The sequence below is a fragment of the Vigna radiata genome, chromosome 1 (assembly GCF_000741045.1).
Source record: "Vigna radiata var. radiata cultivar VC1973A chromosome 1, Vradiata_ver6, whole genome shotgun sequence".
NCBI classification, from domain to species: domain Eukaryota; kingdom Viridiplantae; phylum Streptophyta; class Magnoliopsida; order Fabales; family Fabaceae; genus Vigna; species Vigna radiata.
In genome coordinates this window covers 13,978,690-14,006,563 of record NC_028351.1, presented here as the reverse complement: position 1 = coordinate 14,006,563, position 27,874 = coordinate 13,978,690, and the positions used below count along the sequence as shown (strand labels likewise).

Genomic DNA, 27,874 nt, shown 5'->3' with positions numbered 1-27,874 from the left:
TTTTACATTTACTTTTCTTGTATCTTTACCTTTCTAGTTCATTTATTTTTTCTTGAGTTTCCGAGTTTGCAAGAATTTACTTCTTTGCATTATTTATTTTTCAAACGCATATTACTCTAATTAATCTTGATCTTCAACATTATCACTTAAGTTATTGAAAGCAAGGTAATATTTCAAGTCTTAAGACTTTTGGATTATATAAGACTTTCTAAAGATCTATTTATGGGAAGCAATGCACCAATTATTAATTAATATTCACATAAGAAGGCAATACAATGAATTGGATATATTTATAAAGTTGATTCAAGATATAAATTGTTTACAAATAAACTGTGATGATCATTGAATCCTAAATTAGATTGACAAACAATATGTTTACTAATCCCATTAAAAGAATCCACAAAAACAATCATGCTGCCTCAGATCAAAGACAGCCATGACAGAATCCAGTTTGAAGGAATGGTTTTCTTGCACCTCATTTCAACATAGAATCATATAGAAGGGAGAAAGAGAGTGAAACAAATCCAAGTATTAGTAGTTTGACCAATTCTCACACATGGAGAAAACAGCATTACCATCTCAATCTCTACCACACAATCTGAGAAAGAAAAAGACCTAAACATATACTAACAATAGAATCAGAGACAGAAGCTCCCATTTTAACCCTCTACCCTGTCTCTCTAACATATAAAATCACCTTGTGATGCACACCAGAAAAATACAGAACACATTTGAGCTTTACATGCAAGGAACCACATTTCAACAATCCAAACAAGATAACCAATATGACTGTTCAATGCTAGTCTGCAGTTCATCACTTTGCCTTGCCATCTTCCTCCTCCGGGTCGCGAAGAGTCCCAAACATCCAATCCATCCAGATGGTATAATGGCCATAGTTGTGCCGATATGTAGTGTGGTGAATGGTGTGGTAACCAGCACCCATAACAGGCCACAGCTTTCCATGAATGCAGTCATGAATGTTTGCAGTCCAAACACCCTCAAGGAAAATGAGAACTAAATGTGTAGTAAAATGGATTGGGATAAAAAACAAAGAAAGAGAATGTGGTAAAGCCTGAAGAATCCCATCAAGAGGGTGAAACGCCAAACCTGAGATACATGGGGAAAAGGTCACTACACCCTTCATCTGATCAAAATGTTACGGTGAAAAGGTGGAAATGTCTAAAGATGGACAATAAGAGAAACAAATGGTAGAACAAATAAAGATGATGTTAAACACAAAATGAATCAGACTAGAACATGAATAAAAAGAATAACATCCATATACAGTGGTGCCAAAATGGAAAACAGCTTCTAGCAATGAAATTGAACGACACTCATTTGAAGGGAGACAAAAAGTAACTCACATAAACTAGAATAAATTAATGCTTTTGTTACTAGAATAGCATGTCTTTACTAACGAGTATAGCACCAGTACTGTTAAAGCGCTAATCTATCTACTACCAAAACAGTGTACCAACAACTGCTTGGTATGTTAGCAAAGTTTACCTTGTCAGCTTGCAGAAAAGAACAGTAATACTAGAAATTGAGAAGTATATCCACAATAAACTGGTTGACAAAACAAGTCACATGAAATGGGATATTAATAAGAACGTAGTGCTTGATTCTTACTGAAGAACACAACTTTGTCTCTATTTACATATATACTCAGCTCTTATCTATATATGATTGGTTTCTGTTCATGGATATCCAAATAAAAGTATTTACTGATTCTCTCTCTCTTTCTGGTCAGTGTCCTTCCTTTCATTATATGTCTATTTCTATTTCCCTTATATCCTTACCGATATTTCCTTTCCACACTCTTCCTTCATGAGTTTCTTTGAAAAGATGAAGCAGATATTCTAAGTCGTTGATATACTTGTGACATATACAATTAAAAATACAACTATCTTGGTTTCATAAGGACTACCTTCATTTTACATCAAGTGATGATTTTGAGCTATGTGAAAAATATCATGCCAAACTCACATTCCACGTGATAAAGGTGCATTATGAATGATTTAGGTTCAAGGTTCACCAGTAAAACACAGTCATAATCACATACTGTCATCCTTATCAAACTCCAACCCTTAAAATCAGTACCATCTACCACAGCACATGCATAAATTATGAAATAACCCAATAATAGACTTAAAAACATTTTTCAAAGTCATTATGAATTATCTTCTTGTCAGGGATTATAAAAGGTTAAAATAATTGTCTGAAAAGGGTTTTTAGCTTGACATAACTACGACTGCAGTGTTTAAATGTTGAATATTTAATGTACTTACCAGCAAAAGGGGACAGAGTGTTCTGTTTATTGTAGATGTGATGAGTAGCATGAAGATGTTTGTAAAGTGGTTTAATGTCATGCAGCTCTCTGTGCATCCAATAAATACCAAACTCTACAACAACTAGATAAATAGCTAAATACACAAAGTATGCAAGCCAACCAACGTGATATAATCTAGGATAGCACTTTGTCCAGCCATTTTCTACTAGGTACTCTGAAACAGTTGGAAGCAAAGTGTACCAAGGCATGGCTTTCATAGCAACACCTATTTGCAACAGCATGGCTCTTTGAGAGGGAATAGCATCTGCAATGGTAGATTTAAATAAATCAAGAAATGAAAGTTACAAAAGATCCTATAAGCGCCTTACAATTAAAAGCACAACAACACAAAAGCTACATGCAAGTATACTTGAACAAACCGTTAGTTATTAATATTCAAACCTTTAGTATAATTGCTCTGCTTAATTGAGTTTGACCACCAATAACTCAAAAATATTTAGAGCCAGACCAAAGATGAACATAAACAGCTTGGTCTCAGACTTCTGAAGGTAGTCCACAAGAGGTAAAGTATAAAAAACTTGCCCTGTATTAATCTAAACAAAAGATATTTTATGCTACTGCTTTAGGTGAAGCAGAGTACTACAAATTGTCTTTCATGGCCAATTGACAATTACTATAGTATGGAAAGAAAAACTAAAGAAAATTGCATTTTAGCTATTTAAATGAGAATCTAGTCAATTCATATATGTATGAAACAATGAATGAACATCAATCTTCCGATTGACTAGATCGTAAAGCATAGAACAATTCAGTGGTAGAGGCAGTATGGTCCCTGTTGTAAAACTTCGAGCTCCACACGTATAAAACCCAATGTTTTAGACAGTGGTCACAGCTACAGTTTCATTTTGAATCTTAATATTGCAAAAAAGGTTGCAAACAAATGTGGTTAATGTGACTACAATTGCAGTCATATTGTGGTCCCAGGGACACCAAAAAATGCATTTGCATACTGTTGCTTAAAACCATACAGGTTATTTGTAATGATGAAAACAGCCTGTCTAGGTCACAATCTCCTTCTTGGAAAGATCATAGCAGAGAACAATAAAATTCTTCTCAAGTAATGCACGAAGATGAGTGGCAATTTCAAAAGGTAAAGTAACTGTCCAAGTTTCAAAAATATTCGAGCACGGCATACAGTCAAATCTGTAACCTTACTTTGTAGAATGTAAAGTAATGCATCAGATTTGGTTCACTGAAGTTTTACAGAACAAGAACAAGTCCGTGATGGTAGCTTAATGGATACTGAAACTGAAAACATTGCTTTGCCCCAAACAAATAACTCTCCGCATCATTTTCCCAAGACGTTGCACCATTATAAACAACAAGAAAATCCTTTTCTCACAGCGTGAGATGGTTACATGTATCAGACATTACAGACACAAATAGGAAAAGTCCACTCAAATTACTACCATAACAAGAACACCAACAATCCTTGGAAGGCACAATACATCAATTAGGAGATGCAATCATACAGTTCACCGCACAGTATGTGAGAACAGATCTATAGAAGAAAAAGCTGGAATCATGTACATCAGCATAACTGTAGAAGCATAATCCATCAAAGACAATCAACTAAACACCATGAAAAATAATTATTAAAAAAATTCAACCACTGAAAATCACACTCGAAAACCCAAAACCAATTTAACTCCAATTTTCCTCTCCATAATCCTAAAACGCAAAACAAGTAACAATGGTATATCAAAACAAAAGCCAGAACACCAAAAGCCAGAGTAATAATCTTGTACCCTTTCTTCTAAAATCATGCAAGCCGAAACCAGACTAACAAACTAATAAAATCTCATTCAATAACAAGGCCAAAGTATGCAATCTTTAAAAAAAAAAAAACAGACAGGAAGCATAACAAAAATTTTAACTCCCCACTGATACACTCCAAAATCCCCCAATTTTTTTTTCTTTACAAAAAAAAAAGTTACTAATCAAAACCCATTTCATATCAGAGCTAAAATATACCATTTTTAACCAAACACAACATAATCTTTTAGCCCCCCATATATATTTATCCTCATTAGCATGCAAAGATGTTTGTCAGACACTAAATACAAACATCTCTTTTAGTCAAGATTCAAACCTTAATAAAAAAAAAAAAGGATTTTTTATTAGTCCCTTACGATAAACCCAACCATTGGGATAGAAAACACAACCAAGATGTTCACACAGAGAAATAACACAGAAAAGAATAAGCAATAAAGGTAAGAAGAGGAGGTAAAAGGAAAAACCTTTGGGCAGATAAACGTTACGTTTCCAATAGTAAATGTAGAAGCACCACATAAAGCCAGAGAGGAGGTAGAGAAGGACACCACCCAGGTAGTTGCGTAGCCAGGTCTGGAAGAAGTGCGGCAGTGGGGCCCACACGGTGTGCGGCAACAAGGTGCCCAACACAATGCGGTTGTAAAAGTCTGTGTCTTCTCTGAAGAGGGTCCCATAATCGCTTAACAACGATGTTAGGTCCTCCATAGCCATGGTGGAGAAGAAGGGAATCAAAGCACAACAACAGTTTATAGAGAGATAGAATGAAACTGAGAAGAGTCGCAGAGGATGATTTATTGTGTCTTAGTTTAATTAATTTAACAGCGTGCGATTTCGTGGTGTCATGTGATGGTGATTGATTTTTTAGAAGACTGTGTGATGTAGATGTTTTTTATTTTCAAAAGCATGTGTGAGTGATGTTGATGTTAAGATGTTTTATTTTCTTTTCTATTATAAGTAACAACAAAAATAAACATCATTTAATATTTTTAAACATTAAACTTTAATATCTATTTCAAAATTAATAAGTATATTTATTTTGTTAAATACCAAATACTACAACTATATCACCAAGTATCATATTTTAATAATCTTTTAACAATATGTTTTATTTTATTTATTTGTATATTTAAAACTGACTAAATATAAACTGTTACATAAACACTCTGTTATGTTAACAGTTGTAAAAAAATTATAAAAAAAATTGTTAAAAGTATATTTTTCTATTTAGAACTTTAAATGCTAATAAAAATTTATGGAAAGAATACAATGTGTTGGCCGTCCTGATTGACAGCAATGATACAATGTGTGACCGATAACTTTAAAATCAAAAAATGAATGAACACATTTGCTCCTAAGGATTTTTATAGTTTATTTTTATTTTATTGATTTAAAAAATATATATATAATTGAAAAAATTCAGATAGCAACTAAAAAGTTTTACTTTATATTATTATTATTATTATTTATTTTTGTATACATTTCTTTTTTTTAAATATTTGTTTTAAGTAATTTTTTAAAATTAAATACTTTTTTGATTTAACAGTTTTTTAGATTTAATTATTTTTAAAATTAAAATATTTTTCTACAATAAAAAAGTATCTATAAAATGAAAAAAATATTTAGAATAAAATTCTAAAGTTTATTTATATTTATTTTTATAATTATAATAAAAATAATAATAGTTTTATTATTGTCTCTTATGATAAAAGAATAACATATGTTTTTACTAATATTTATATAAAAAAACTGTAGTACCATTTTGATAAAATATTTTTAAAATAATATATTTATTGTTTTTCTTAATATAGGTGTACGATGATATTAAAACGCAATTATTTAAAAAGGTAGGAGCATCCCTATCAACCATTTTAAATTAAATTAAATTAAATTAAAAGGTCATTAATAGCTTCACTGAATACATTTTTTTAGTAGAAGAAGTTAAGTGAAACAGCGGCACCGGGTATATTTTCCCGTTAGCTATTGATAATTACAAGCATGTTTTGTAAGAACATGGACTTTATTTCTTTAGTTGTTTCTTTATCAAAAATTTAGCTAAACAAATTAATTTGATTTATTAAACTGATGTAAGCTCTAATATGTCACAAAGAGATATTTCAATATTGAATAAATATGGAGTTAAATTAATTCAATATGGAATATTTATTTATTTTCCTCGGCTTATCATTATGTAAAAAATAATAACAAATAATATAAGTTCAAAATATAACAATAAGTTAACAAATATAATAACTGAAATCTATTCATTATAATTTGTTTATATTATCGTAAATATAATTTTTTTTTATGATTTTAAGAGTGTTAATATTTTATACATATCTCACACATAAATCTCATGCTTATTGGATATTTTAGGCCTTATAATAATAATATATTTTCGACGGGGTAAATATATAAGTATATATATTCAAAAATAAATAATTTTTATAAGTAGACCAAGTTATTAAATGAATAAGTTTATATATTTTTTGACCAGTTTGGACTATTTGACCTAATGCGAGACTACTTAATGAGGGTCTGTTAGGCTGTAGTTCCCTCTCTCAACCAAAATCAAGGTTTCGATGGTGGTTGTTTGACTTTTGATGGAGGCGCGATTTGAAATCTTCTTCTCCAACAAAGGAAGAATTTCGCAATTTGGTTTGTCAAGTGTTAAGGGGTTGCTCTGTCGTGGTGGTGTAAATCTAATTTTGGTTTTCGATTTACAAGTTACTGCTACTTCACAGTGGTTCATGATGGTTCTGCGTCATAGTTATGTGAAGGAGGAAATGTGTTAGGGTTCTAGCTCGCGATTTGAATTTGCAAGTTCGTGGTTACATGATTCTCGCAAGGGTTTTGTGTGGAACTAAGCTGACGAGGCTACCTCGCGCTAGTGCAATTGGGTTTCACATTTTGCGATTTATATTGGTTTAGCAGGTTGCGAGGAGGGCTATCTGTTGATCAATGGTGGTTGTTGATGGAGGAGAACATGGTGGCGTAACTTGGGGTTTTTATTTTCTGTAGGTTTCGTAGTGGTGCGAGGATGAGATATAGGTTGCGAAAAGGTTGTCGTAGTGTGGTTAATGGTGGCACGAGGACACGAAGTGGTTCACATGGGCTTGCCATAGTTGTGGTGGAGGTTGCGACTCAGTGGTATTGTAGTGGTTGCCTTCATGATAGTTGACGGTGGTGGCAGTTAGGGTTTTGGGTGGTTGTTTTGATATAGAAGTTGATGACATGGCACCCTACCATTGGTTTGGGTTTGTGTGTTTAAGAGGCTACTACGTGACAACATTTGATTAAATTAGATTTTGTAAGTGGTAGGATGTGTGAAAAAAGTCAAACATAGGACTCACGCACCAACGTAGGTCTTACCTGCCACGGCTAAAAAGTACGTAAGAAGAAAAATGATCCACAATCACAATACAAAGCAATCACATCAAACAACTTAGTTAACCTTTTAAGCAACTCAACCTCACAACCAACTCGACCAAGTGCTCAAAGAGCTCAATCAACCCTACAAACAACTCGGTCAGGTTCTAAACCCCTAGGTTGGCCTAAAACACTCTAAAAAACAAGTTCCAAAACCTAAAAATCGAGTTCCCCAAACAGCTCGACCAACAAACAATTCAAACAACACCTCAAACAACATGCCCAACATCACCAAGGGTTGACCAACATCTAAAACCCCCTAAAACGATCCCAAATTTGATAAAACCCGAGCTCTAGCACGTCTTAAACTTGGACAACTCAGCCAGACTGCCCGACCAACTCGGCTATAGCTCAACCAACCTAACCAGCTCGGCTAGACAGCCCGGACAACTCGGCACAACTCAGTTAGCCGGGAAAATGACTCTAACTTCACCAAAATAACCAAGCAATGTACAGAAACGTGCTAGCAACCAATTACTCATTAATACCAACATAAAACATCATGATAACAATATATGAAGCATGGAAATCAATTATAGCAATGTATGCACCTCACACATACATACGGGGACAAGTTATACTAAAGCCATAACATCCCGTCATAACCCAATACCACCCCTACACAGCCTAGTCTAAAAAAAAAAATAATCTAATATAATACATAAAATCATGTTTCATGTTCATGTAACATGTAAAAGCCCTAAATCCTTATAAATCATCCATAATAAATTACTAATACAAGGATGGACATAACTCAACAAAACACATGCAACACAATGACATTTGGAATGAAAAAATAGCCATTATGAGTAGATTCATACAACTTCACGACACCTACAAGGCAACATGAATATGAACACATGCACAAATACACAATTAAAACCATAGAAGCTTACAAACCTATTCCAGTCAATAAAACACATGCAACAGAATAATGTTGGGCTTGAGAAAATAACTCAAATATTATGATTATGAGATCCCATCTTCACGGCATACACACAAAATAGGTTGAACATGCACTCACACACAATTATTCAATCATAGACATTGAAGGTTAGTGCCCCTTACCTTTATCCTAAGCTAACCTTTCTCTTAGAAACTTCTAACTCTTAGCACTAAACTTAACAGACTTGAAAAGCTATTTCTCTCTCTGAAAACTCTCCAACGGTTACTAGGGTGTAGTTATGAGACTAATCCTCATAAATTAAGTATTTATACTCCTAAAATTGACCTAAATTTGTCACACCTCTGCCTATGAGCTTAAAAATAAATGCACTTAATGGTGCTTACACACTTATTAAAACAATAAAAACTCAAAACAAACCCCTTTTAGACCACTAGTTCAAGTTCACCCTACAACTACACCTTAGCCTAGTCCAAAGAGTTCGGTCAACTCCCACTCTGACCAGCCTCAACAACCAACCCAACAGCTCCAAGACAAAGACGTCAGCAGCTTGGCTTGGAGACCACACATGAGGCAACCCAATCACACAAAGGTCTATACTGCTGCTTTAAAGGAAATTAAATTCCCAAACGCAGTAGTCTGGGATAAAACTTTATTCAACGTATCCACCATCGGGCCAACACACCCAAACTAATAAATGGTTCACAAACTAATATATATACGCATTTTAACTCCTTTGGTAGCCCTCAAACATCACAAAAAGTAACAATCACTTATACAATATTACATGTATTCACCCAACACATTTAAAATATGGTATATTCATACAAATATTATTTATAAATATTCCTAATTTTCCTAGGTCTTACATTGCATAGAAGAAGAGAAGGCCCCGAAGAGGAGAAAATAAGAGTCATAGAAGTCAAGGTGAAGAAGTTCCACAAAGCAAGCTTTATTCGAGAGGTCACCTACACCATGTGGTTGACAAACGTGGTGATGGTCAAGAAGGCGAACAACCAATGGAGGATGTGCCCAAACTTCATTGATTTAAACAAGGTCTGCCCGAAGGATGCTTACCTTCTCCCAAGCATTGACGAACTGGTGGGTGGTGCCTTGGGCCACCGAATTCTTAGTTTTTAGGATGCGTATTCTAGTTATAACCAGATACAGATGTATCATCCAGATGCAGATTGTCCTATTCTTAAATAAGCTTAGTCTACTATTGAGTAAGCCTTTCACACTCTAACTTTAAGTCATCATTTTTTCGCTGGAGCTACCAAACGACCTTGTAGGCATCCTCCATCTTCGCCATTGAATTCTGCTAGGTTCTTTCATAGTTGGAATGCACTTTGGTTGCCTTACACAAATGACAGTTAGGAATTTGTTGGCCCTCAAGGAAGTATTAAGGTCGGCATGAGAGACATCCAATTTTTCCTCCAAGGAGGTTGTGACATATTATTTTATCAAGCCATTTTCATTGCTAAGCTAACCAAAGTTTGTTCTAGCCCTCACTTGGAAGCTCATGTCGAATGCCCCAAAGGGTAGAGAACTTGAAGGCCTTGCTTCATGGGGACTCCTTTTTTAGAGGAATAAGACTTCTCGCAGTGATATTTCCTCTTCCCCTTCTCTCGATTGAAGGAACAAACGTAGGGGTGTAGGTTGAAGGATGTTAGGAGTGGATAATCAAGTCGCTCTCTGATTAGGTCGAGAAGCCCTCTGATCAAGCCTAGGGGGCTTGTTATCATGTCTTCTCCGCAATTTTTGGACACTGTGTTGTGATTAGTGCAGTAGTTTGGGCATCAAATATACCTTCACCTCTAGCCTTACACCAAGTGGAGATCTTTACAAAGATTTAATTGTTTGGATTCAGGGAAGACGTGATTTCTGAAAGGAAACATAAAATTTAGCCAAGTCAAGAATGACGAATTATAAAACAAATATAAAATGAAATCTTACCAAACACCAATTTACAGAGGTTTTTGGACTCTATACGGCAAATGAGACTTCGAAAGAGGAGGCAACGAGACAATTGATCAATAATGTCTATCACTTCCAACTCCTTTGATGTCATCCTGGTCTTGGCCCACGAAGTTATTCTTCGAGGGTTCCTGATCCAATAAAAGGGAAACTTTTGCCTATTGGACTCCCCATAAAACTTGGCCCAACAGACCTCTATTATCCCAACCTTTACATAACTTGTCTTGAACCCGATATAGGAAGCAACAAACAACGTGAAAAGCCACTTCCCTTTCATACAAATAAAGGAAAACTAAACCCTTCTGGTGTGTAGGCGAGTATGGAAATAATGCAAAAATGAAGGAAGAGTGAGAGTTAAATAGAAGGTCGAACACAACATCTCAAAGGCTTGCACGAGCGTCCACCCGTTTGAATGGACTTGGGTAGGGACAAGGTTAAGCTCTCTCAACACGCCCATCTGGAACTTGTTGAACAGGAGCCAGACAAACAAGTCCTTGAAGAGGTAGGAGTAGGTGTAGAAGAAATCTTTAGAGACTGCCCCTTTCCCATGAAAGACCCACTCGTCCCTCTTGCAAACGACAAGTTTGAAGAACTTGGCATCTTATACGGAGCTTACCAATGTAGACTGCCTGTTTAGCAACTTGAGGATGCTCGCTTAGTACCTCCTTAGTACCTTGGGATACAAACTTATTTCTATTTATAATGGTCGCTTCGTCACCCGACTTCGCATCCCGTTCGGTTGATCCTAAGATTGAGGAACAAATCGATGATGGCACTAAGGACGACGAAGAAGCATCATTTGCGTATCCTTGGCCTCATTTCCTTTTAGACTCCTTAGACGAAGACACAAGACTGATCGACATTATTACTTGAAAGTATGATGTATGGATGCTTGGTTCTTCAAGAAAGATTGGGAGAAATGGTGAAAATGACGCTGAGGCCCACCGCTATTTATAGCCAAAAGGGATATCCTAACAGGCCACCCTCGACTATCAAATTGAGTTGGATCTAACAATCCACAACGTATGACTCTTTGTTTTCCAGAATGCACGAATATCAATATGCTATGTGTCCCTATCCCAATAGTTATAACTTTATCCAATTGTTACATCCCCATGAATCACAACAAGTGGTTCTACCTAGTTAGGCGATTGGCCATAAAAGGGGAATGCTCCCACGGTTGCACCCAAGATAGCCTTTACCATAAATCCCTTAGCCTAACACAATATGCTTCGGCTTGGGGGACCTTTGTACCGTATGACCATCCGGTCAACATTAGACCGGACGTCCCAACGGTTAGGCAGGCCACAAGTACAACCATGTACTAGTGTTGAGATCGAACGATTTTGGCCCATAAACTAAATGGCGATGATGTAAGGATAAGCATTCAGACCCTTAGTAACTCGTGGAGTGGTAAACCTTTGAGCTCGACCCCATATTTAAAACACTTCCTAATTTGAACTTTGAGTATGGAATTTTGGTACTCGAGTTGAGTCTTTAACTTTTGACTAAGGATAAGATCAATCACTTCCTAATCCTCCCTGTGCAATGTTGTCATCTCTAGTTAAAGGTATTGCTAGTTGTCTTTGATTGATGTCAAAAGTTGAAAGACCCTAATGAAGTAGCATTGTGAGGATTTTCAAGTTTATCTTTTGTCGCCTCACTAAGCTTAAGTACATTCTTTTACTTGCATGTTGTATCATTGTGTAACTTTTTGCTTTGCTACCTATTCTCATATTTGAGACTCTTCTTGTATTTCATGTTTGAAGTTTAGATCAATTTCATGATCCTCCTTGTTATGTTCTTTGTCAAAGTGTTGTATTGAAAGTACTATTAGTAGGTAATTTCCTTTTTCCTCTAAAAATAATTGTGGTGAAATTTTGGGCTTTTAATGAAGGATGGTGTAAGTTGATACTGGTACCACCTAAATTAGTTCTTATGGGGTGCATAGAAATTTCCATAGGAAAGTATAGTTGAAGGTTTACTAAGTACATTCTCAAGAAAGAAAGATAAGTAACAATCAATGAATTTAAGAACCTTACCTTTTCTAGTTAGAGTTTTCCTCAAACCACTTTATACAAATTTCCTCATAGAAATCATTGATAAGATTTCCCTAATGTGTGTTTAGGATCGATGGTGGCAAGGTCTTGGGATTCATGCTCTCACATAGAGGGATAAAGGCGAAGCCTTAAAAATACTAGGTTGTGATTGATATGAAGAGGCCTAAGAATGTCAAAGAGATCCAAAGTCTCATTGGAAGGTTAACAATCATCTCCTATTTCCTCCCAAGTTAATGGGAAAAACCAGGCTAATGATAAAATTGCTGAAGAAGTTTGTGAAGTTAATCTTGGATGGCCAATGATAGGATAGGTTCAAGCATCTCAAACAAATATTGACATCTCTCCCCAATCTTGTGCAAGCCAGATACTACTCAACCAATTTTGGTCTACATAATGGCTACTACAGAGGCCATCAATGCCACTCTTGTTCAAGAGACTGATAATAACCAAAAGCTTGTATACTTCATATATACGACCCTTCAAGATGTCAAAACCAAATACTAGATGGTGGAGAAAATGGCATCGTCCCTTGTTACCACAACAAGAAGGTTGAGACCTTATTTCCAAAGCCATACTATAGTCATGAAACCAAGTACCCAATATAAAAGATCTTGCAAAAGTTGAACCTAGTAGAATGGATGTCGTCACGGTCTGTGGAATTGTCAGAATTTATCATTCAATATAATTTGAAAAAGCCTATAAAAGCACAATGTTTAGTAGAGTTTTTTGGTGAACTATAAGGTGAGGATGTTTTAGAGGAAGAGTGGTGGACCTTATACATAGACAGATCTTCTAATCCTAAGGGGCAAGAGTCGGTATAGTCCTTTAAAGAAAAAGTGACGTGTTGATAGAGAAGTCGTTATAGTTCAATTTCAAGACATCCAATAAGCAACCCGAATATGAGGTCATTATAGTCGACTTTACTCTAGCTAATGAAGTGTGAGGAAATAAACTAATATGCCAGACCCATTCACAGTTAATAGTGGGACATCTGATAAGATACTATGAAGACTTCCTTAACATAAGCCTATAATTGTTAGTTGAAAACTGAGAAAAGGTCCATATTTGTGAAATGGCTACCAAGCAGAGGACTACCAGGAAATACAACTCCAAATTATAGCCAAAAGCCTTCAGAAAAGGTAGCTTAGTGTGACATGTCACTAGTAAGGCTAGAAAAATAGATGGCAAGCTCTCCGCCAATTGGGAAAAAGCTTTTCGAGTAGATCAAGATATTGACAAAGGCGCGTACCGCTTAGAATACTTGTTAAGGCATCGTATACCCAATATTTGGAATATAACCCATTTAAAGTTTTATTTCATCTAGGTACTAGTAAATAGATGGAAGATTGTAACCTATAATGTATTCTTTCCTTACTTGGACATTTTTCCCTAAGGAGGATTTTGGACAAGAAGGTTTTAATGAGGCATTTAATCAATAAAAGAAAAGATTATTTCTATATGCATGTTCATCTTACACTTTAACTTGTCACAAATTTATATGATATTTTTAGAAAGAAAGTTCCATGTAGCCTACCCAAACAGTCTAGGTTGAACCTTCAATACAATTCCCTTCCACCTACCTAGGTGACCCTATTTGAACCTTCAATACAGTTCTTTACTGCCTACCTAAGTGGTCATGGATGAACCTTTAATGCAGTTAACTACAGATGCCTTGATGGAAACCCTTCAAATGCAGGTTTCCTGGAGTGTTTCCTGAAGGAGGTTAAGCTAACCATCAAGGCAAAGAAAAGGAGAAGTTAAGAAGATAGCTATCCTAATGAACTTAGGAAAGGGAGATTATAAATTTTGGTAGAAATTCTCTTCATGAGTAGATGCACGCACAATGTCCCTTCACCTTTAAGCAAGATTTCTAAGGGTTCCTTAAGGCCCAAGCAAGCCCAAAAACCCACTTGGTTCGTATTCCACTCAAGAAGCAAGTTTAAAAGTCCAAAACTAATGTTTTGTCAAAAACCAACTACAATAATTAGTTATTGGATGAAATAATCAATTACTTTAGTGAGTAATCCAAAGAAATGGCAAAAAAACAAGCCTAAATTAAATGAAACCTTGGCCTAAATACAAGGCTTAAGGAAAAGATTTATTTACATATTTACAAGACTTAAGAGAAGGGAAGATAAGCTAATAAACTATCCTCCATAAAAGCAGAGTTCTTTGATGTCCTTCTTCCTCTCCCATTGTCCTAGCCATAACTCTTGTAAAGGTCCAATGTGGCTTCATCTAGATGGTCCTCTATCATACCCTACCTCTTGAAAAGGATTTGTCCTTAGATCTTCTTCTTCTTCATATTCAACAACACCTAAGAAAGGAATTAAGTCACAAACAATAGAAGTGGGACTCACCATATTCAATGGGAAGTTCTAACCTATATGCAATATCATTTATTTTCTAGACCACTTTGAATGGACCATCTCCTCTAAGACTAAGTTTAGACTTTCTTTAAGAAAAAAAGTGATCCTTTCTTAAGTGAAGCCAAACTAAGTCTCCTTCCTAAAAACCAATTTTATTTCTCCCTTTGTTGTCATATTCAGTGTATTTTTTAGTTTGTTTTTCAATTTGGTTTGTGACCTTCTTATGCAATTTCTTAATAAACTTCACTTTATACACTCCTTCTTTATGTGATAAAGAAGTTGTTTCTGGAAGAGGTAGTAAATCAAGAGGTGTGATAAGGTTAAAACTGTAAACAACCTCAAAAAGAGAAAGGTCGGTATTCTTGTGGACTACTGCATTATAAGCAAATTCTACATGGGGAAGATGTTAATCCTAAGTCTTTTTATTTCCTCTAAGAATGACCTTCAATAGAGTAGATATGAATCTATTTGCTACCTCAACTTACCCATTAGTTTGTGGGTGATATGCGGTAGAGAACAAGAGTTTAGTTCTTCGCTTTTCCTATGAAGTGTTCCAAAAATGGATAAGGAACTTAGCATTCCTATTGGACACTATATTTTTCGATAGATCATGCAACCTAACAACTTCTTTAAAAAAGAGTCTTGAGTTATAGCTAGCATCATATATCTTGTCGTAGGGTATAATGTGATCCATTTTACTAAAACGATCCACTACCACAAAGATAGAATCATAGCCCCTTTGGGTTCTTGATCAACCTAGGGCAAAGTCTATGTTAATGTCCTCCCAAGGAATAATGCTTCTAAACATCCACTCTCATGTGTGAACAATAAAAATTGATTTTCAGAAGAGTAAGGGTTTTATCAACACCATAATGGCCCATGAGACCTCCTCCATGACTTTATTGGATAAGAAGTGATAGCACTCCTCCTAGCTAGGTTGGGCTAAAATTAGTAGAGATGGCATGGAAATTGTTGGAATGATGATAAAGAGTCTAGACCCATCTTTTACATATGACTTCAACTCTCATTTTAATTTCTTGTCCATGACTAGGGGGTATGCCATCATATAGGGGCTACTTTTCTAACACAAGTACTCTTTCATATGTTAGTTCTTTAATTTGCTTCGTATTGCTTGATAAATTGATCACTCATATAACTTAAATTAGGAAAAAAATGATCTAAGTTATATATCCAATTTGATAATCTAATGTTGTTACATGGTAAACATGCATCGATATGCATTAGTTGGTGATAAAGTCTTGATCATTAATGCAAAGGTTTATTTATCAAATCATAGTTTCACTTTTGATATAATGTTTTGTTATTATCAAAACCTTATTGATTGATAGGACTCATTTAATTTAACAACATAAACCTTTCTTCCTCTTTATGTGCCCATAATCAATTGGTACAAAATAAATAAAAGAAATGTTATGTAAGTTTCTTTTAAACTGAAAAATTATGTTTTAACTACAAGACCTCAAAGAACCATAAGTATTGAAAGAAATTACTATGAATTTGTTATGAATGATTTTTCTAGGTTCACAAGGACTTTTTTATGGTGTTTGTATTATACACGGGGCTTGATGCTACCTGGGCACAACCCGACCTAATCTACCCGAGCATAAGTCGGTCTGTTTCTACTAGCCCCACGTACTCTAACGACGTATTATTCTTTAACTTTGCACATTTTGAATCAGACAACTGACTCATGAGGTAAATGGGTCATGTCCCCTCCAGGTCCCCATCGAGGTAAATAGGGGATATTCATTTTTATAGCATTGACTACTATCTAAAGCACCCTATTAACTTGGGCATCAAAGTATCTTTTGTATGCATTTCACCATCCATCCATGGAGGACGAGCACCAAGGGAAGGGCTAAAGGAAACCAACTTGATGCATAGAAGATTGAAGAAGTCCATGTAGGTCATCTTCACAAGGTACATTTAGCTCTGCAAGAATAATTTATGCCTATCGTTGGACTCGAACCCACGACCACAAGGTGAATGTCAATTAATTTTCTTATAATGAACACACTAGTTGCTTACTTTTCATTTTCAATGCCTTGAAACCATGCATAGTTTGAGATTCCACTACAAGACACTACTTCTTTTCCTTTTATGATACTCAGCTTAGTTGAACCTTTCATGTAGTTTCTTGTCGCCTACCCGACGGTGCAGGTCAAACCTTTCAATGCAGTTTCCTGCCGCCTACCCAACAATCCAAGTCGAACCTTTCATGTAGTTCCTTATTGCCTACCTGGAAGTCTAGGTTGAACCTTTCAATTCAGTTCCATGTTGCCTACCCAATAGTCCAAGTCGAACCTTTCATGTAGTTCCTTATTGCCTACCTGAAAGTCTAGGTTGAACCTTTCAATTCAGTTCCATGTCGCCTACACGACGATCTAGGTCAAACCTTCCATATAATTTCCTAATACATACCCAATAGTTTAGTTTGAACGTTTCGATGTAGTTCCCTGCCACCTACCTGATGGTCCAGGTCGAACCTTTCATGTAGTTCCTTGTTGCCTATCTGAAGGTCTAGGTCGAACCTTTCATATAATTCCCTGTCAACTACCTAATCGGTCTAGGTCAAACCTTCTAATGTAGTTCCTTGTCGCCTACCTAGTCGGTTGAGGTTGAACCTTCCATGCAGTATCTACCACTTATTCAACAACCTTGGTTAAACCTTCCATATACCCTGTCGCCTACCTACATCCCATCATTCAAACCTCTTCGTCGTTACGCTCCTCGAGGTTTGGGGCTACTATACCTATAAGGTTATTGATAAAGATATAAATTTTCTTTGCAAAATATACGATTTTCTTTACAAAATATAAATTTTTCTTTACAAAATATAAATTTTTCTTTGCAAAGTATAAATTTTTCTTTCCTTTTCTTTGCATGTACTCTCCATAGGTATAAAACGATTACCGAGAACCAATTCTCATGTTTTGTAAGTCAATTAACAACCAACTACAATTGTTGTACTGAACCTATTAAAGCTTTTCATATGCCACTAGTGCAAAAACAACGTATAACGTCACGCGTTCAACGTCCAACCACTGAATAACCAACGTTGAAAATTATCAGTGACATTTTAAAGCAGCACATCATTCTCTTTCTTTTCTTTTAAACCACCATTAGTACATCGAATTCTGTAGAGGCTTCAACGTATTATTTGTCAGCCAAAAGCCTGAAAGTAACTCCTTTTTAATTCTTTTTTTCTTTTTTCTTTTAAACCACATATAATATGTTGGTTCTGTAGGGCCTTCGACGTATTACTTTTCAGCCAGAAGCCAAAGAGTTACCCCTTTTTAATTCTTTTTTCTTTTAAACTACCAATAAAACGTCGAATTATGTAGGAGCTTCTATGTATCATTTGTCAACCAAAAGTTTCTCTTTTTTAATTTGAGCGAGAGATTGAAAATTCATTCACTTTATCTTAGCGCGCGAGACTTTCTTCTCTTCTCAAACTTTTCTCGAACAAAGTTTGATGACCATCACATGTTTCTTTCATTTGATACAAATGTATGTTAATTAACTACTTTATGTATGATTTTCATTTGTTTTGACCGATTATTTTGGTGTTCTTGTCCTTCATAGGTGCATTCTGCTTTCTATCTCACTGGTGGAAACACTTTATTACGACGAACCCACCTTTTGAAGGTTAGTTTTCATTTTTGTTTTGAAGAACTTATTTGTTGAACTTGCTTGTTGTGTTTTTTTAAATTGTTTGTTGTTGTTATTTGGTTGAACTCGTTTGTTATTGTTGTTTGATTGAACTTGTTTGTTGTTTGTTGTTGTTATTGATATTATACTAAACATTCACAGTTCATGCTTTATAAAACACCAAAAACTGAAATTTGTTGTTTTTTTGCTTTTCAGGTCTCATAGAGTTGTAAAAAAGATCACAATTAATTAAAAGAAAAACAAAAAAAAAATTGCTTAACATGGAATATTAAAAAAATTCGACGTCAATTTGATTAATGTCGAATTTTTTAAATTCGACGTCAATTTGATTAGCGTCAAATTTTTTAAATTCGACGTCAATTTAACGTCTCCCGATATGACGTCAACCTCAAATTCGATGTGAAAGGCCAAAAAACAACGACGTTATACGATATTTTTGTATTAGTGTGCCTTCAAGTCATGAGAAAATTTGGGGGTTGATCTAATGTTTACGAGCTAATGCTACTCGGGCACAAGCTGAGCTAATCTACCCAGGCATAAGTCAGACTGTTTCTACTTGGCCCTAACCTGACCTCACATTCTTTAATGACATATTATTTTTTAACTTAGTACATTCTGAATCAGATGTTGACTCATGAGGTAAATGGGTCATGACCCACCTAGGTCCATATAGGTGATGGCTTGCAAACTTATAACTATCCTATAAATAATACACTCGTCGAGGTAAATAGGGGACATTCATTTTTACAACATTGACTATTATCTGACACACCCTACTAACTTGAGTGTTAACATGTCTTTTGCAAACACATCACTATCCTACGTTGAGGACGAACACCAAGGAAAAGATAGATGAAAACCCACTTGATACATAAAAGATTGAAAAAGTCTGTGAAATCATCTTTACCAAATACGTTTGGAGCTCCACAAGAACAATTTAAAACAAAGATTCAATTATATGAACTACAATGAACAAAACATATTCTTAGTCAAAAATAAATGTAATTTAAATAATACTCTATTTTAATTCTAAATAATACTTAATCTTAATAAATAATCACTCCATTTCAAATAATAATAAACTAGTATCTCAGTTTGATAAAATTCAATCAATTGATTGGAAATTTAACGTTATCTTTGTTAACATATGAACCATTATGGAAACATAATGTATATCACTTTTATCCCTTTTCTCTTTAAATTATATGTTATTGAATTAAAATTTATTGTATAATTAGATATTTGAAAAAAAAAAATAAGTTTTGAAAAACCGTTTAGATGGCCTATCGATCAAATATGAAGTGCGTCTAACTTTCTTCATTAGATGCAATCTTTAAGAAAAATATTAGATAATGTATCTGTAAAGTGAAATTGTTGTCTAATTATGCATCTCTAGATAATATATTACAAAATATTTCCTTCAAATCTTAAAAATATAATTAACCATCTTTTACTATATTTTAACTAGTTAATCGTATACCGTATTAACGAAACTAATATATTCATTATGGTTATTAGCATAAATTTTCGTTCTCGAGATATAAATTAGATGTATTTCAGTAATATCTTATAAGAGTATAAAGTTCGAGTAAAAGAAAACGTGTAAAAGAATATAAGGAATAATAATAATTTCCTTATGAAACTTTTAAATATGAAATATAGAGATGTAATAAAAAAATCAATTAATAATTTTATTTCACAAAAATCTTTTCAAATTTTTAAAAGTTTTACAATATAAACATAAATTTTTTAAAATTATATTTTTATGAAGAAAAAAATATTAGAGCTTTTAAAATGGACCACAACCCGCACGTCCATCCGATTTACCACGAGTTAGCCCACCAACCCACCTACCTAATTTTATTTTATTAAAATTTAATTTTAACTTTATAAAAAGATATTTACATTATTATTTTATTTAAAAAAATTGTAATTAAATAAATCAACCAACTCGTTTATCCATCGTGATGGTTAAAATCGAGTTTGAATTTTTCTAACTCACTGATAAACGAACCAATTTAAATTCACTCACAAAATAACCAGAGCACAACCGGGTTACCCATTTTCACCCGGGTTACCCATTTTCACGTCTAAATAAAAAAAAAAAAAAAAGTCCTTCTATTCTTATTCTTATGGATGTTACTTTAGAAATTCATATGAAAGTTTTATATCAAAATAATCTTTTTAAAATCTGAATCCAATATTCTAAACGAGTATTCTTATTCAAATGATGATTATATGCATTTGAGAGAACTATACGAAAGGTGATGAAAGGGAAAAGAGAATGGAAAAGGAAGAAGAGGATCGTAGAAGAGAAGCTGCAATCGCATCCACGCCCTGCCTCCGACCTAATTTCAAACCTAAAGGCGTTACGCAGCACCAGCTCGAAAAATTTCGTGTGAGTACCCTCTTCAATCCAATTCACTTTTCGTCATTCTTTACACTTCCCACGTTCAAAACTATTGACAATTTTAGATTTTTTCAACATTTTGAAACATGGGTATATGTAGTTTTACTACTGCGTTTGATTGTTGGTGTTCTTCTGTGTTAACGTTGTCTGAACATTGGACTGTGATAGGAACTACACAAGAGGCGCTTGCAAGTGAAATCAAAATCAAAGTTCAAACTAAAATCCAAAGGTTTCTTTCTTTCTTTTTCCCCGCTTAATTGTAATGGTTCATTAATTTATGATGTTCTAATTCCGTCAATGGTTCTGCAGACGGGGCTAACAAAAAGTCACATGGTGATGATTTATGTAGCCAAGATAGCGTAGCTCAAGGTTCAAAAATTGATCCCAAGGAATCCGGTTACTGGAATGATTGTGAAGGAATTGATTCTAGAAATGAAGAAGCAAAGGATAATATGCCTATGATTTCTGCGCCAAATAAGCGAAAATTGCATTGGGGGTATGTATAGATAATAACACTTTAGTTGATAGATCTCAGTTTGCAATAGTTAATCCTTGTCAATTCTCTAATCATTATAATTAGGGCTTTGGTCACCCAGGTGAGACCTTAAGATATTCTCACAGGTTTTGATTCATCGGTCGGTTATGTGAAAAGTTGTCGAGATTTAGTCACTTTTTTTTTTTTTGTTAACAACCGTAATTAGGGCATTAAACTTCCTGTTGGCAGCTTGAGGTATTTTCTCAAGCTCTGTGGATTGATTATGAAACTAATCTTCAATTTTGATCTGGAGTTTGATTATAGTGAAGATTCCTCGACCCTCCCAAAACTGTGTTTTTGTTATAATTGATCTTAAGTTCCACAAACCCTCTTGTGTTGCCAGCTGAATCACACCTATTGGGTTGTTAACTTATCACATCAGTAGCTATGGTTAATCTCTGCATTGACATTACATAGCACTGGTTGTGTTTTATAGTATTGTAATTCTGCTCTATCTATGTATATATATGGATATTTTGCTTGTTTGCTTTGCCATGTGAGCAATTCACAATCATTTTATGTGTTAATAATATTTTGTAGGCTTGACACCAAGAACAGGTGGGAGAGGAAATCCAACATGTAGATATCACCATTGAACTGAAGTGGGGTAATCATGAATTTTGGTTAAGATGATCATGAGAAGAGGTAATACTTATGACCAAAAGACATTGTGTTGGAATTACAAATGTAGAGAATGCTAAGAGAAGATCAGTTATTCATGTTGGGCCTTAAAAGTTCTCACGTAACATCACAGATATCAGTAAGACAGTAAATAACTCTGTTGTGGTTATTTGTAGTAAGTAACTTTGTTAGATAGAGAACTAAAGTTTTATTTGTTATATTAAGCATTGTAAACATTTTATTCTTCAAACAAATTCTTTGATCTTTAATGAAAAGAAAACCTAGAAATTTTGCTGAAGATTCTTATTGTTTGTTTTATATCTGTTTTTCTCTGTTCGTTCCTGTTGCACCAATTATACACTTTTCAAATTGAGTGCAAGAATTTTGGAATAATCAGGATACATGTTGGCCTTTATTAAGAAAAATTTTCGTTCGAGCAAAAGTAATTTCTTCATCAAACCACCGTGAACTGGTGTAAAAGTCACTATATTATTATAAAACTTAAATACTGTTTTAGTTCACATTTTTCTTGAGTTTGATCAATGTAGTTTTAATTTATTTTCGTTATTTTTGTCTCAATTTTGTTCTTTTGGATAATACGGTTTAAATAATTACCAGCATAGGGTCCTATTTTTTCTGACGTGACTTCCATTTTACCTCATCTCTCTTCCAATTTTCTTCTTCTTCTTCACTTTCCCTCACCATATCCATGACTACTCATCCCCAATCTCCTTCATCTTCTCTTCTTCAAGAACCCAACACTCACAAAAAAACAGAGAACACGTCCACTCATTTACATGAAGACATCATCGTTCACAGAATTAAAGACAAGGCTTAGCACCCATTACCTCTTCTCCAGATAATAACTATCAGTTCTTGATTTGATGCTCTTAATTCCACAATCCTCCTTTGCTTGCATTCACACTCACAAACGTTAGGTTACCCTTTTTCCTAAACAACATAACACTTACCCTGTAATTGTTTCATTAACAAATTAATTTTGCGTTAATCTTCTGTTCTTCCAAGTTCTTATGCTTAGGTTCGATGTATCTGTCTACCACCAAACTAGAAAAGAACTAAACCTATTTTTAGTCTAGCCAAGGTTCAAAGACACTATCCTTAAATTAAAAGCAAAACATCATACCACATAGACCATAATAATAACAACAGGACACCCACATTCCACGTCAAATAATAGAATAAAAAAACAAACACATTTTATGCACTTAACAAGGATTCAACACAAGTTCATTAACCTATAAAAAAGAATTCTCACTAATTCAGCTACACATCACTTTTGTTAACATCTTATTTCCTAATTTATTATTTTTATGCTTAACCTCCCAACCACACAATTTTTTTTTATCTTACATCATTCATAACAACATAAACCATATTATAAAGGAATTTATTCATTAAATTATACTCATGAAATCATGCACTTATCATATAATCATAAATAAAAAGTGTCACAACTAGCTTAAATTTACAAAGTCTCATTTATACACTGAGAGGGTAAATTTACTTATAATCCTCTTAGTAAGTACCTCTATCAATTCTCATCACATAAAATTCATTCTTTTATATGATTCAGTGAGCTTAGTAGAGTTAAGATGACTTCAATAATAGATTACCTACTCAATACGTAACACTAAATTAACAAGTATTGTACTTCTTACTAATGAAAAAAAAAATGCTTTGACATCGGTGTTTTTCGACCTTTAATGTTTAAAAAATATTGACATCATATCGGGAGACGTTAATTAACATCGAAAAAAAGATGACGTTGATTGATGTCAAAAGTTGCATGCATTTTTCGACGTTAATTGACGTTGGAAATTGCCAATTAACGTCATTTTTTTCCTTTTTCGACATCAATCAACTTCTTTGTTTTTTTAATAAATAGTGATCCATGTTTACAACTTTACGAGACCTGAAAAGCAGAAACCAACAAATGTTGTCTAACAAATGTTGTCTAGTTTTGACATTTTATAGATCCAGTTGTTAACTATGGAGTATGAACTATAAACAAAAGTTATTACAAGTGAATGATGTTACAATGAATAGTAGTGTATATTGACTATTAATTTTTTATTTTTGGTTTTGGTAGCTATGGGTATCTTTTTTTTTTGGTTGAATTTTTTGTTTACCACTCCTTAGAATCCCTATTTGAGGTAAAAATCCCAGGAGCCTTACTTTGGATCTTTATGAAGTATAAAAGCTATTTGAAAAGTCAATTGTAACAGGTCTTTAGAAGACCATAACAGTTGCTCCGATTTGCCAATTTGACAGTATTATATATTGATTTGGGATAGAAAAAATATTCAATCATGTGGCGATGTAGCCAGCTGTTCCTTCTAGATTTTCAAAAGAATGTCTTTTCTATTTTTTTGTCAATTTCTTTTTCAAACTTTGCAAAAATAAATCACCTACTTAGACTTTGAATTTTGATCTAAAACTTTTTGTGAGGGTTTCTCATGATATTTTGGTGCGTTGAACAAATTTTTAGGTCATTAGAGTAGTTTTGAATATACTCTCAGTTTTACCCTAAGTTTGGATGTATATGGTGTATGAATAACAAGCAAGTTCAACAATATCAATATCAACAACACCAATAGATTCAACCAATTTATAGCCCATAAAAAAATGAAAATGAAACTAACCTTCTTGAGGGTGGGTTCGCCAGAATAAAGTGTTGTCGCTAGTGAGAGAGAAAGGAGAACACTTCCATCCTCTAAAGGGTACTTTTGCACAAAATCAATTGGTCAAAAGGAAAGAATATCATAACTAAAGTAGTTAATCAACGTGCATTTGTATAAAATGAAAGAAAGATTACATGTGTTCGTTGCTGAAAGCTTCGTCCAAGAAGGGTTTGAGTAGAGAAGAGAGTTTCATTCAAAGCTAAAGTGAATAAAGTATGAAAAAAATGATATTCTAACGTCTTATACCTTTGACATCGAAAACTATGGCATTTGATGTCATACATGAGTACATTTTCATCTTCGCACCAAATGTTTTCGTGAAAGTTACCTAATATTGTTATCATAAAGCTGAAGAGTTGAAATTTTGATGATGTCTCAAAGTCAAGTTTCAAGTGCTCTTATTGCAGGAAGATCTTCAAGAAGACTTGTTTTGTATTAAAACTTTTGAAATTTAGTAGATTGACATATAAGATGTGGTTTATATTTGATTATGTCTATTGTTTGCTTTATATTACGTTAAAAATCATTTGGAATCAGAAAACCTCATTTTATACTCAAGATAATCGATTACCACTTATGATAATCAATTATCAATAATCGATTATGACTTGCCATATCGATTATCACGAGCAATTATGAGTTTTTTCAAACAAGTTTTTTACTGTTATGCATTCATTGATGCACAATCGATTACCATATCTAGATAATCGATTATTACACGCTAAATAACCGACAACAGATTTTTGGAGTTATCCTTGAGTGAGATCTCTATAAATTTCATTGGGACTCTCACTCTAAAATACAACATACAAAATATGTGTATTTCGAAATTCTTATCTATTGTGTGCGGGGATAATTGTTTTAGGGTTTGTGTAACCCTTGTGTTATGGCTTTGAGAACTTGGTGTGTTGGCATAGAGCGAGAACTTTAACTGGGAGTGTGGTTGAGTGTTATTACTGTTGTTGAGTTAAAAGCTTGTCATCCTTTGTGATGATTCAAAGGAGGTGTTCATCCTTTGTGAAGATTCAAAGGAGATGGTCATTCTTCGTGAAGCATTTGGAGGATGTGTTCATCCATTTTGGGTTTCAAGGGAAGCGAGTTTCATCTCTTGGGATAACGGGAGGTGCTTTCTAAACCTTAAACTTGTATTTCTTTGTGATTGTAACAGTTTGCTGGTTTTGTGATAATGGAACATTAATCTCTGTTTGGGATTAGCAACTGGACGTATGATTCTTGTGACCTAAACTAGTATAAAATTATCTGTGCAATTTTCTCTCCTTTTTACTCTCTATATTTGTTTAAATTTATCGCTAAGAAATTAAAATAAGAGAGAATTATTAAAGGCATGAATTTGCGATAAGAAACCAATTCACCCCCTCTTGGTTTGTTGTTCACGCTAACCATTCTGCCACACTACTCTGACATTATCCACGATTTTGATCTAGAGTTATGCTACTAGAGTAATCGATTATCCCTAGTGATAATCGATTATCCCAGTGAACCTTATTATTCAAGAAAACATTAGTATTCCTGGTCTTACGGGAATAGTTGATTATCCCAGAGAACCTTGTCTCCTTAGTCTTACTAAGATAATCGATTATCACTACTGATAATCGATTATCCCAATGTATTTTCTGAAAGTTGAGGCATGCCAAAAGATGGACGAGGATGTCAATGTGATAGACTTCATGTTGAGATGTTTTCAGAGGAAGTCGAGCTGGTTGTCATTTTTGGGTTTGTGGATGGCTCTTAGTTAATGATGAAGCATGCTAGGGTGATTGTATATTATCACATTATGTTATTAATGAAGAGGTATGTTGATGTGGTGGACGTGTCTACTTGTGGTGGAAAAGAGGTTTTCTTCGACCGTGTGATGCTGGAAAGAGGTTCTCTTTGACCGTGCGGTGCGAGAAGAGAATGAGGTTCTAGTGTTGTACTCTCTCGCTTATGCGAGATAGTGGAGAAGGGATTAATGTTTCGCCTGGCTCCAACTTGTTTGCTTATTTGCCATGCTTTTGTTCTTGTTGTCATTTGTTGTTTTAACGGTAGCTTACCCTATTCTTGATTTTATTTTTGTTTGAGCGTTGGTTGTATGAATTTTGGTTATACTGGAGCAGTGGTTGTTACATATATTTCTGATGCAGAATAAAGACAAGAGAGGACGGGGAAGACTTGGGTTTTTCATTTAAGTTGTTTATTTCTTTTATAAATTTTAGAACTATGTAATTGGATAATATTTTTTAACAGTTATGACTTTGTTTTATTTCCTCTCAAAGTTTTCTATGAATATTGTTTTTCCCATTAATAGAGTTTAGATAATTTCGATTTTATCACGTCTTGTGACATCCTGAATTGGGATGTTACACCACCAACAACTCAACTAGTGTAACACCCCATATTTGAGATGTCATGGTGCAAATTTATTTCTTTCTCGAAACACGATATTTCCATAAAACATTTATGAAAGATAAAAAATTTTATTTGATTAAAAATGCGTAAGCAAAACATAACCATAAATGTTGTCTGGAAATCTTAGAATATTTCTTTTACATAAAAATATCAAGTCTGAAAAATTTTCAATAATAGAAACCAATAATAAAATCCCTGAACTTAAATCCCAACTCTTGTCAGCTACTTCGATCCGGTCTTTATCTGCAACGCCATTTACTCCAGTACAAGTACGATCATCATAGATGGAAACCATAATCACAACATGAAAAGGTGAGTTAACTTAAACAAGTTATATAACATACATAAGTAATAAACAACTACCAATAGTAACTCCTCTACAACACACATCTTCACATGACATCACATTAAATCATTAACAACTACATTGCCAGAATTCAAAGTCATCAATTCACATCTAGACTCCCTCAGTCATTCACCAATTCATACCTTAGTTTGTTGAAACCATTCACTCTATATATTGGATCACCACTGGGTTACTCACATACAACTATTAGGTTGAGTGTTACCTCCTACCACTCTATTAAAGAGCTTCACTGGGCCATTAGACTCTACTACACCATTAAACCACAACATTTCCCACCA

The 27,874-nt window shown here is 34.2% G+C and overlaps 2 protein-coding genes across 2 annotated transcripts; one reads left to right on the top strand and one right to left on the bottom strand.

Annotated features, from left to right (window-relative positions):
• Positions 1–372: 372 nt before the first annotated feature.
• Positions 373–4,956, bottom strand: LOC106765343 (delta(7)-sterol-C5(6)-desaturase). Its single transcript, XM_014649953.2, has 3 exons — positions 4,591–4,956; positions 2,289–2,594; positions 373–1,107 (listed from the first exon to the last, which is right to left on the bottom strand). Exons 1-3 carry the CDS (start codon positions 4,832–4,834, stop codon positions 815–817), a joined length of 843 nt encoding a protein of 280 aa, XP_014505439.1. The 5' UTR covers positions 4,835–4,956; the 3' UTR covers positions 373–814.
• Positions 4,957–20,716: 15,760 nt separating this feature from the next.
• On the top strand, positions 20,717–22,416 carry LOC106767924. Its single transcript, XM_014652895.2, has 4 exons — positions 20,717–20,950; positions 21,131–21,191; positions 21,272–21,458; positions 22,038–22,416. Exons 1-4 carry the CDS (start codon positions 20,837–20,839, stop codon positions 22,078–22,080), a joined length of 405 nt encoding a protein of 134 aa, XP_014508381.1. The 5' UTR covers positions 20,717–20,836; the 3' UTR covers positions 22,081–22,416.
• The last annotated feature ends 5,458 nt before the right edge of the window (positions 22,417–27,874 follow it).

Bases quoted from the DNA above. Each gene is read 5' to 3' on its own strand.
- LOC106767924 (XM_014652895.2), top strand. From the start codon at position 20,837: ATGGAAAAGGAAGAAGAGGATCGTAGAAGAGAAGCTGCAATCGCATCC. The intron at 20,951-21,130 runs GTGAGTACCCTC...GGACTGTGATAG, and splicing joins ACCAGCTCGAAAAATTTCGT to GAACTACACAAGAGGCGCTT. The intron at 21,459-22,037 runs GTATGTATAGAT...AATATTTTGTAG, and splicing joins AAGCGAAAATTGCATTGGGG to GCTTGACACCAAGAACAGGT.
- LOC106765343 (XM_014649953.2), bottom strand. From the start codon at position 4,834: ATGGCTATGGAGGACCTAACATCGTTGTTAAGCGATTATGGGACCCTC. The intron at 2,595-4,590 runs GTTTTTCCTTTT...CTACCATTGCAG, and splicing joins TAACGTTTATCTGCCCAAAG to ATGCTATTCCCTCTCAAAGA. The intron at 1,108-2,288 runs GTAAGTACATTA...CATGTATCTCAG, and splicing joins CACTCTGTCCCCTTTTGCTG to GTTTGGCGTTTCACCCTCTT.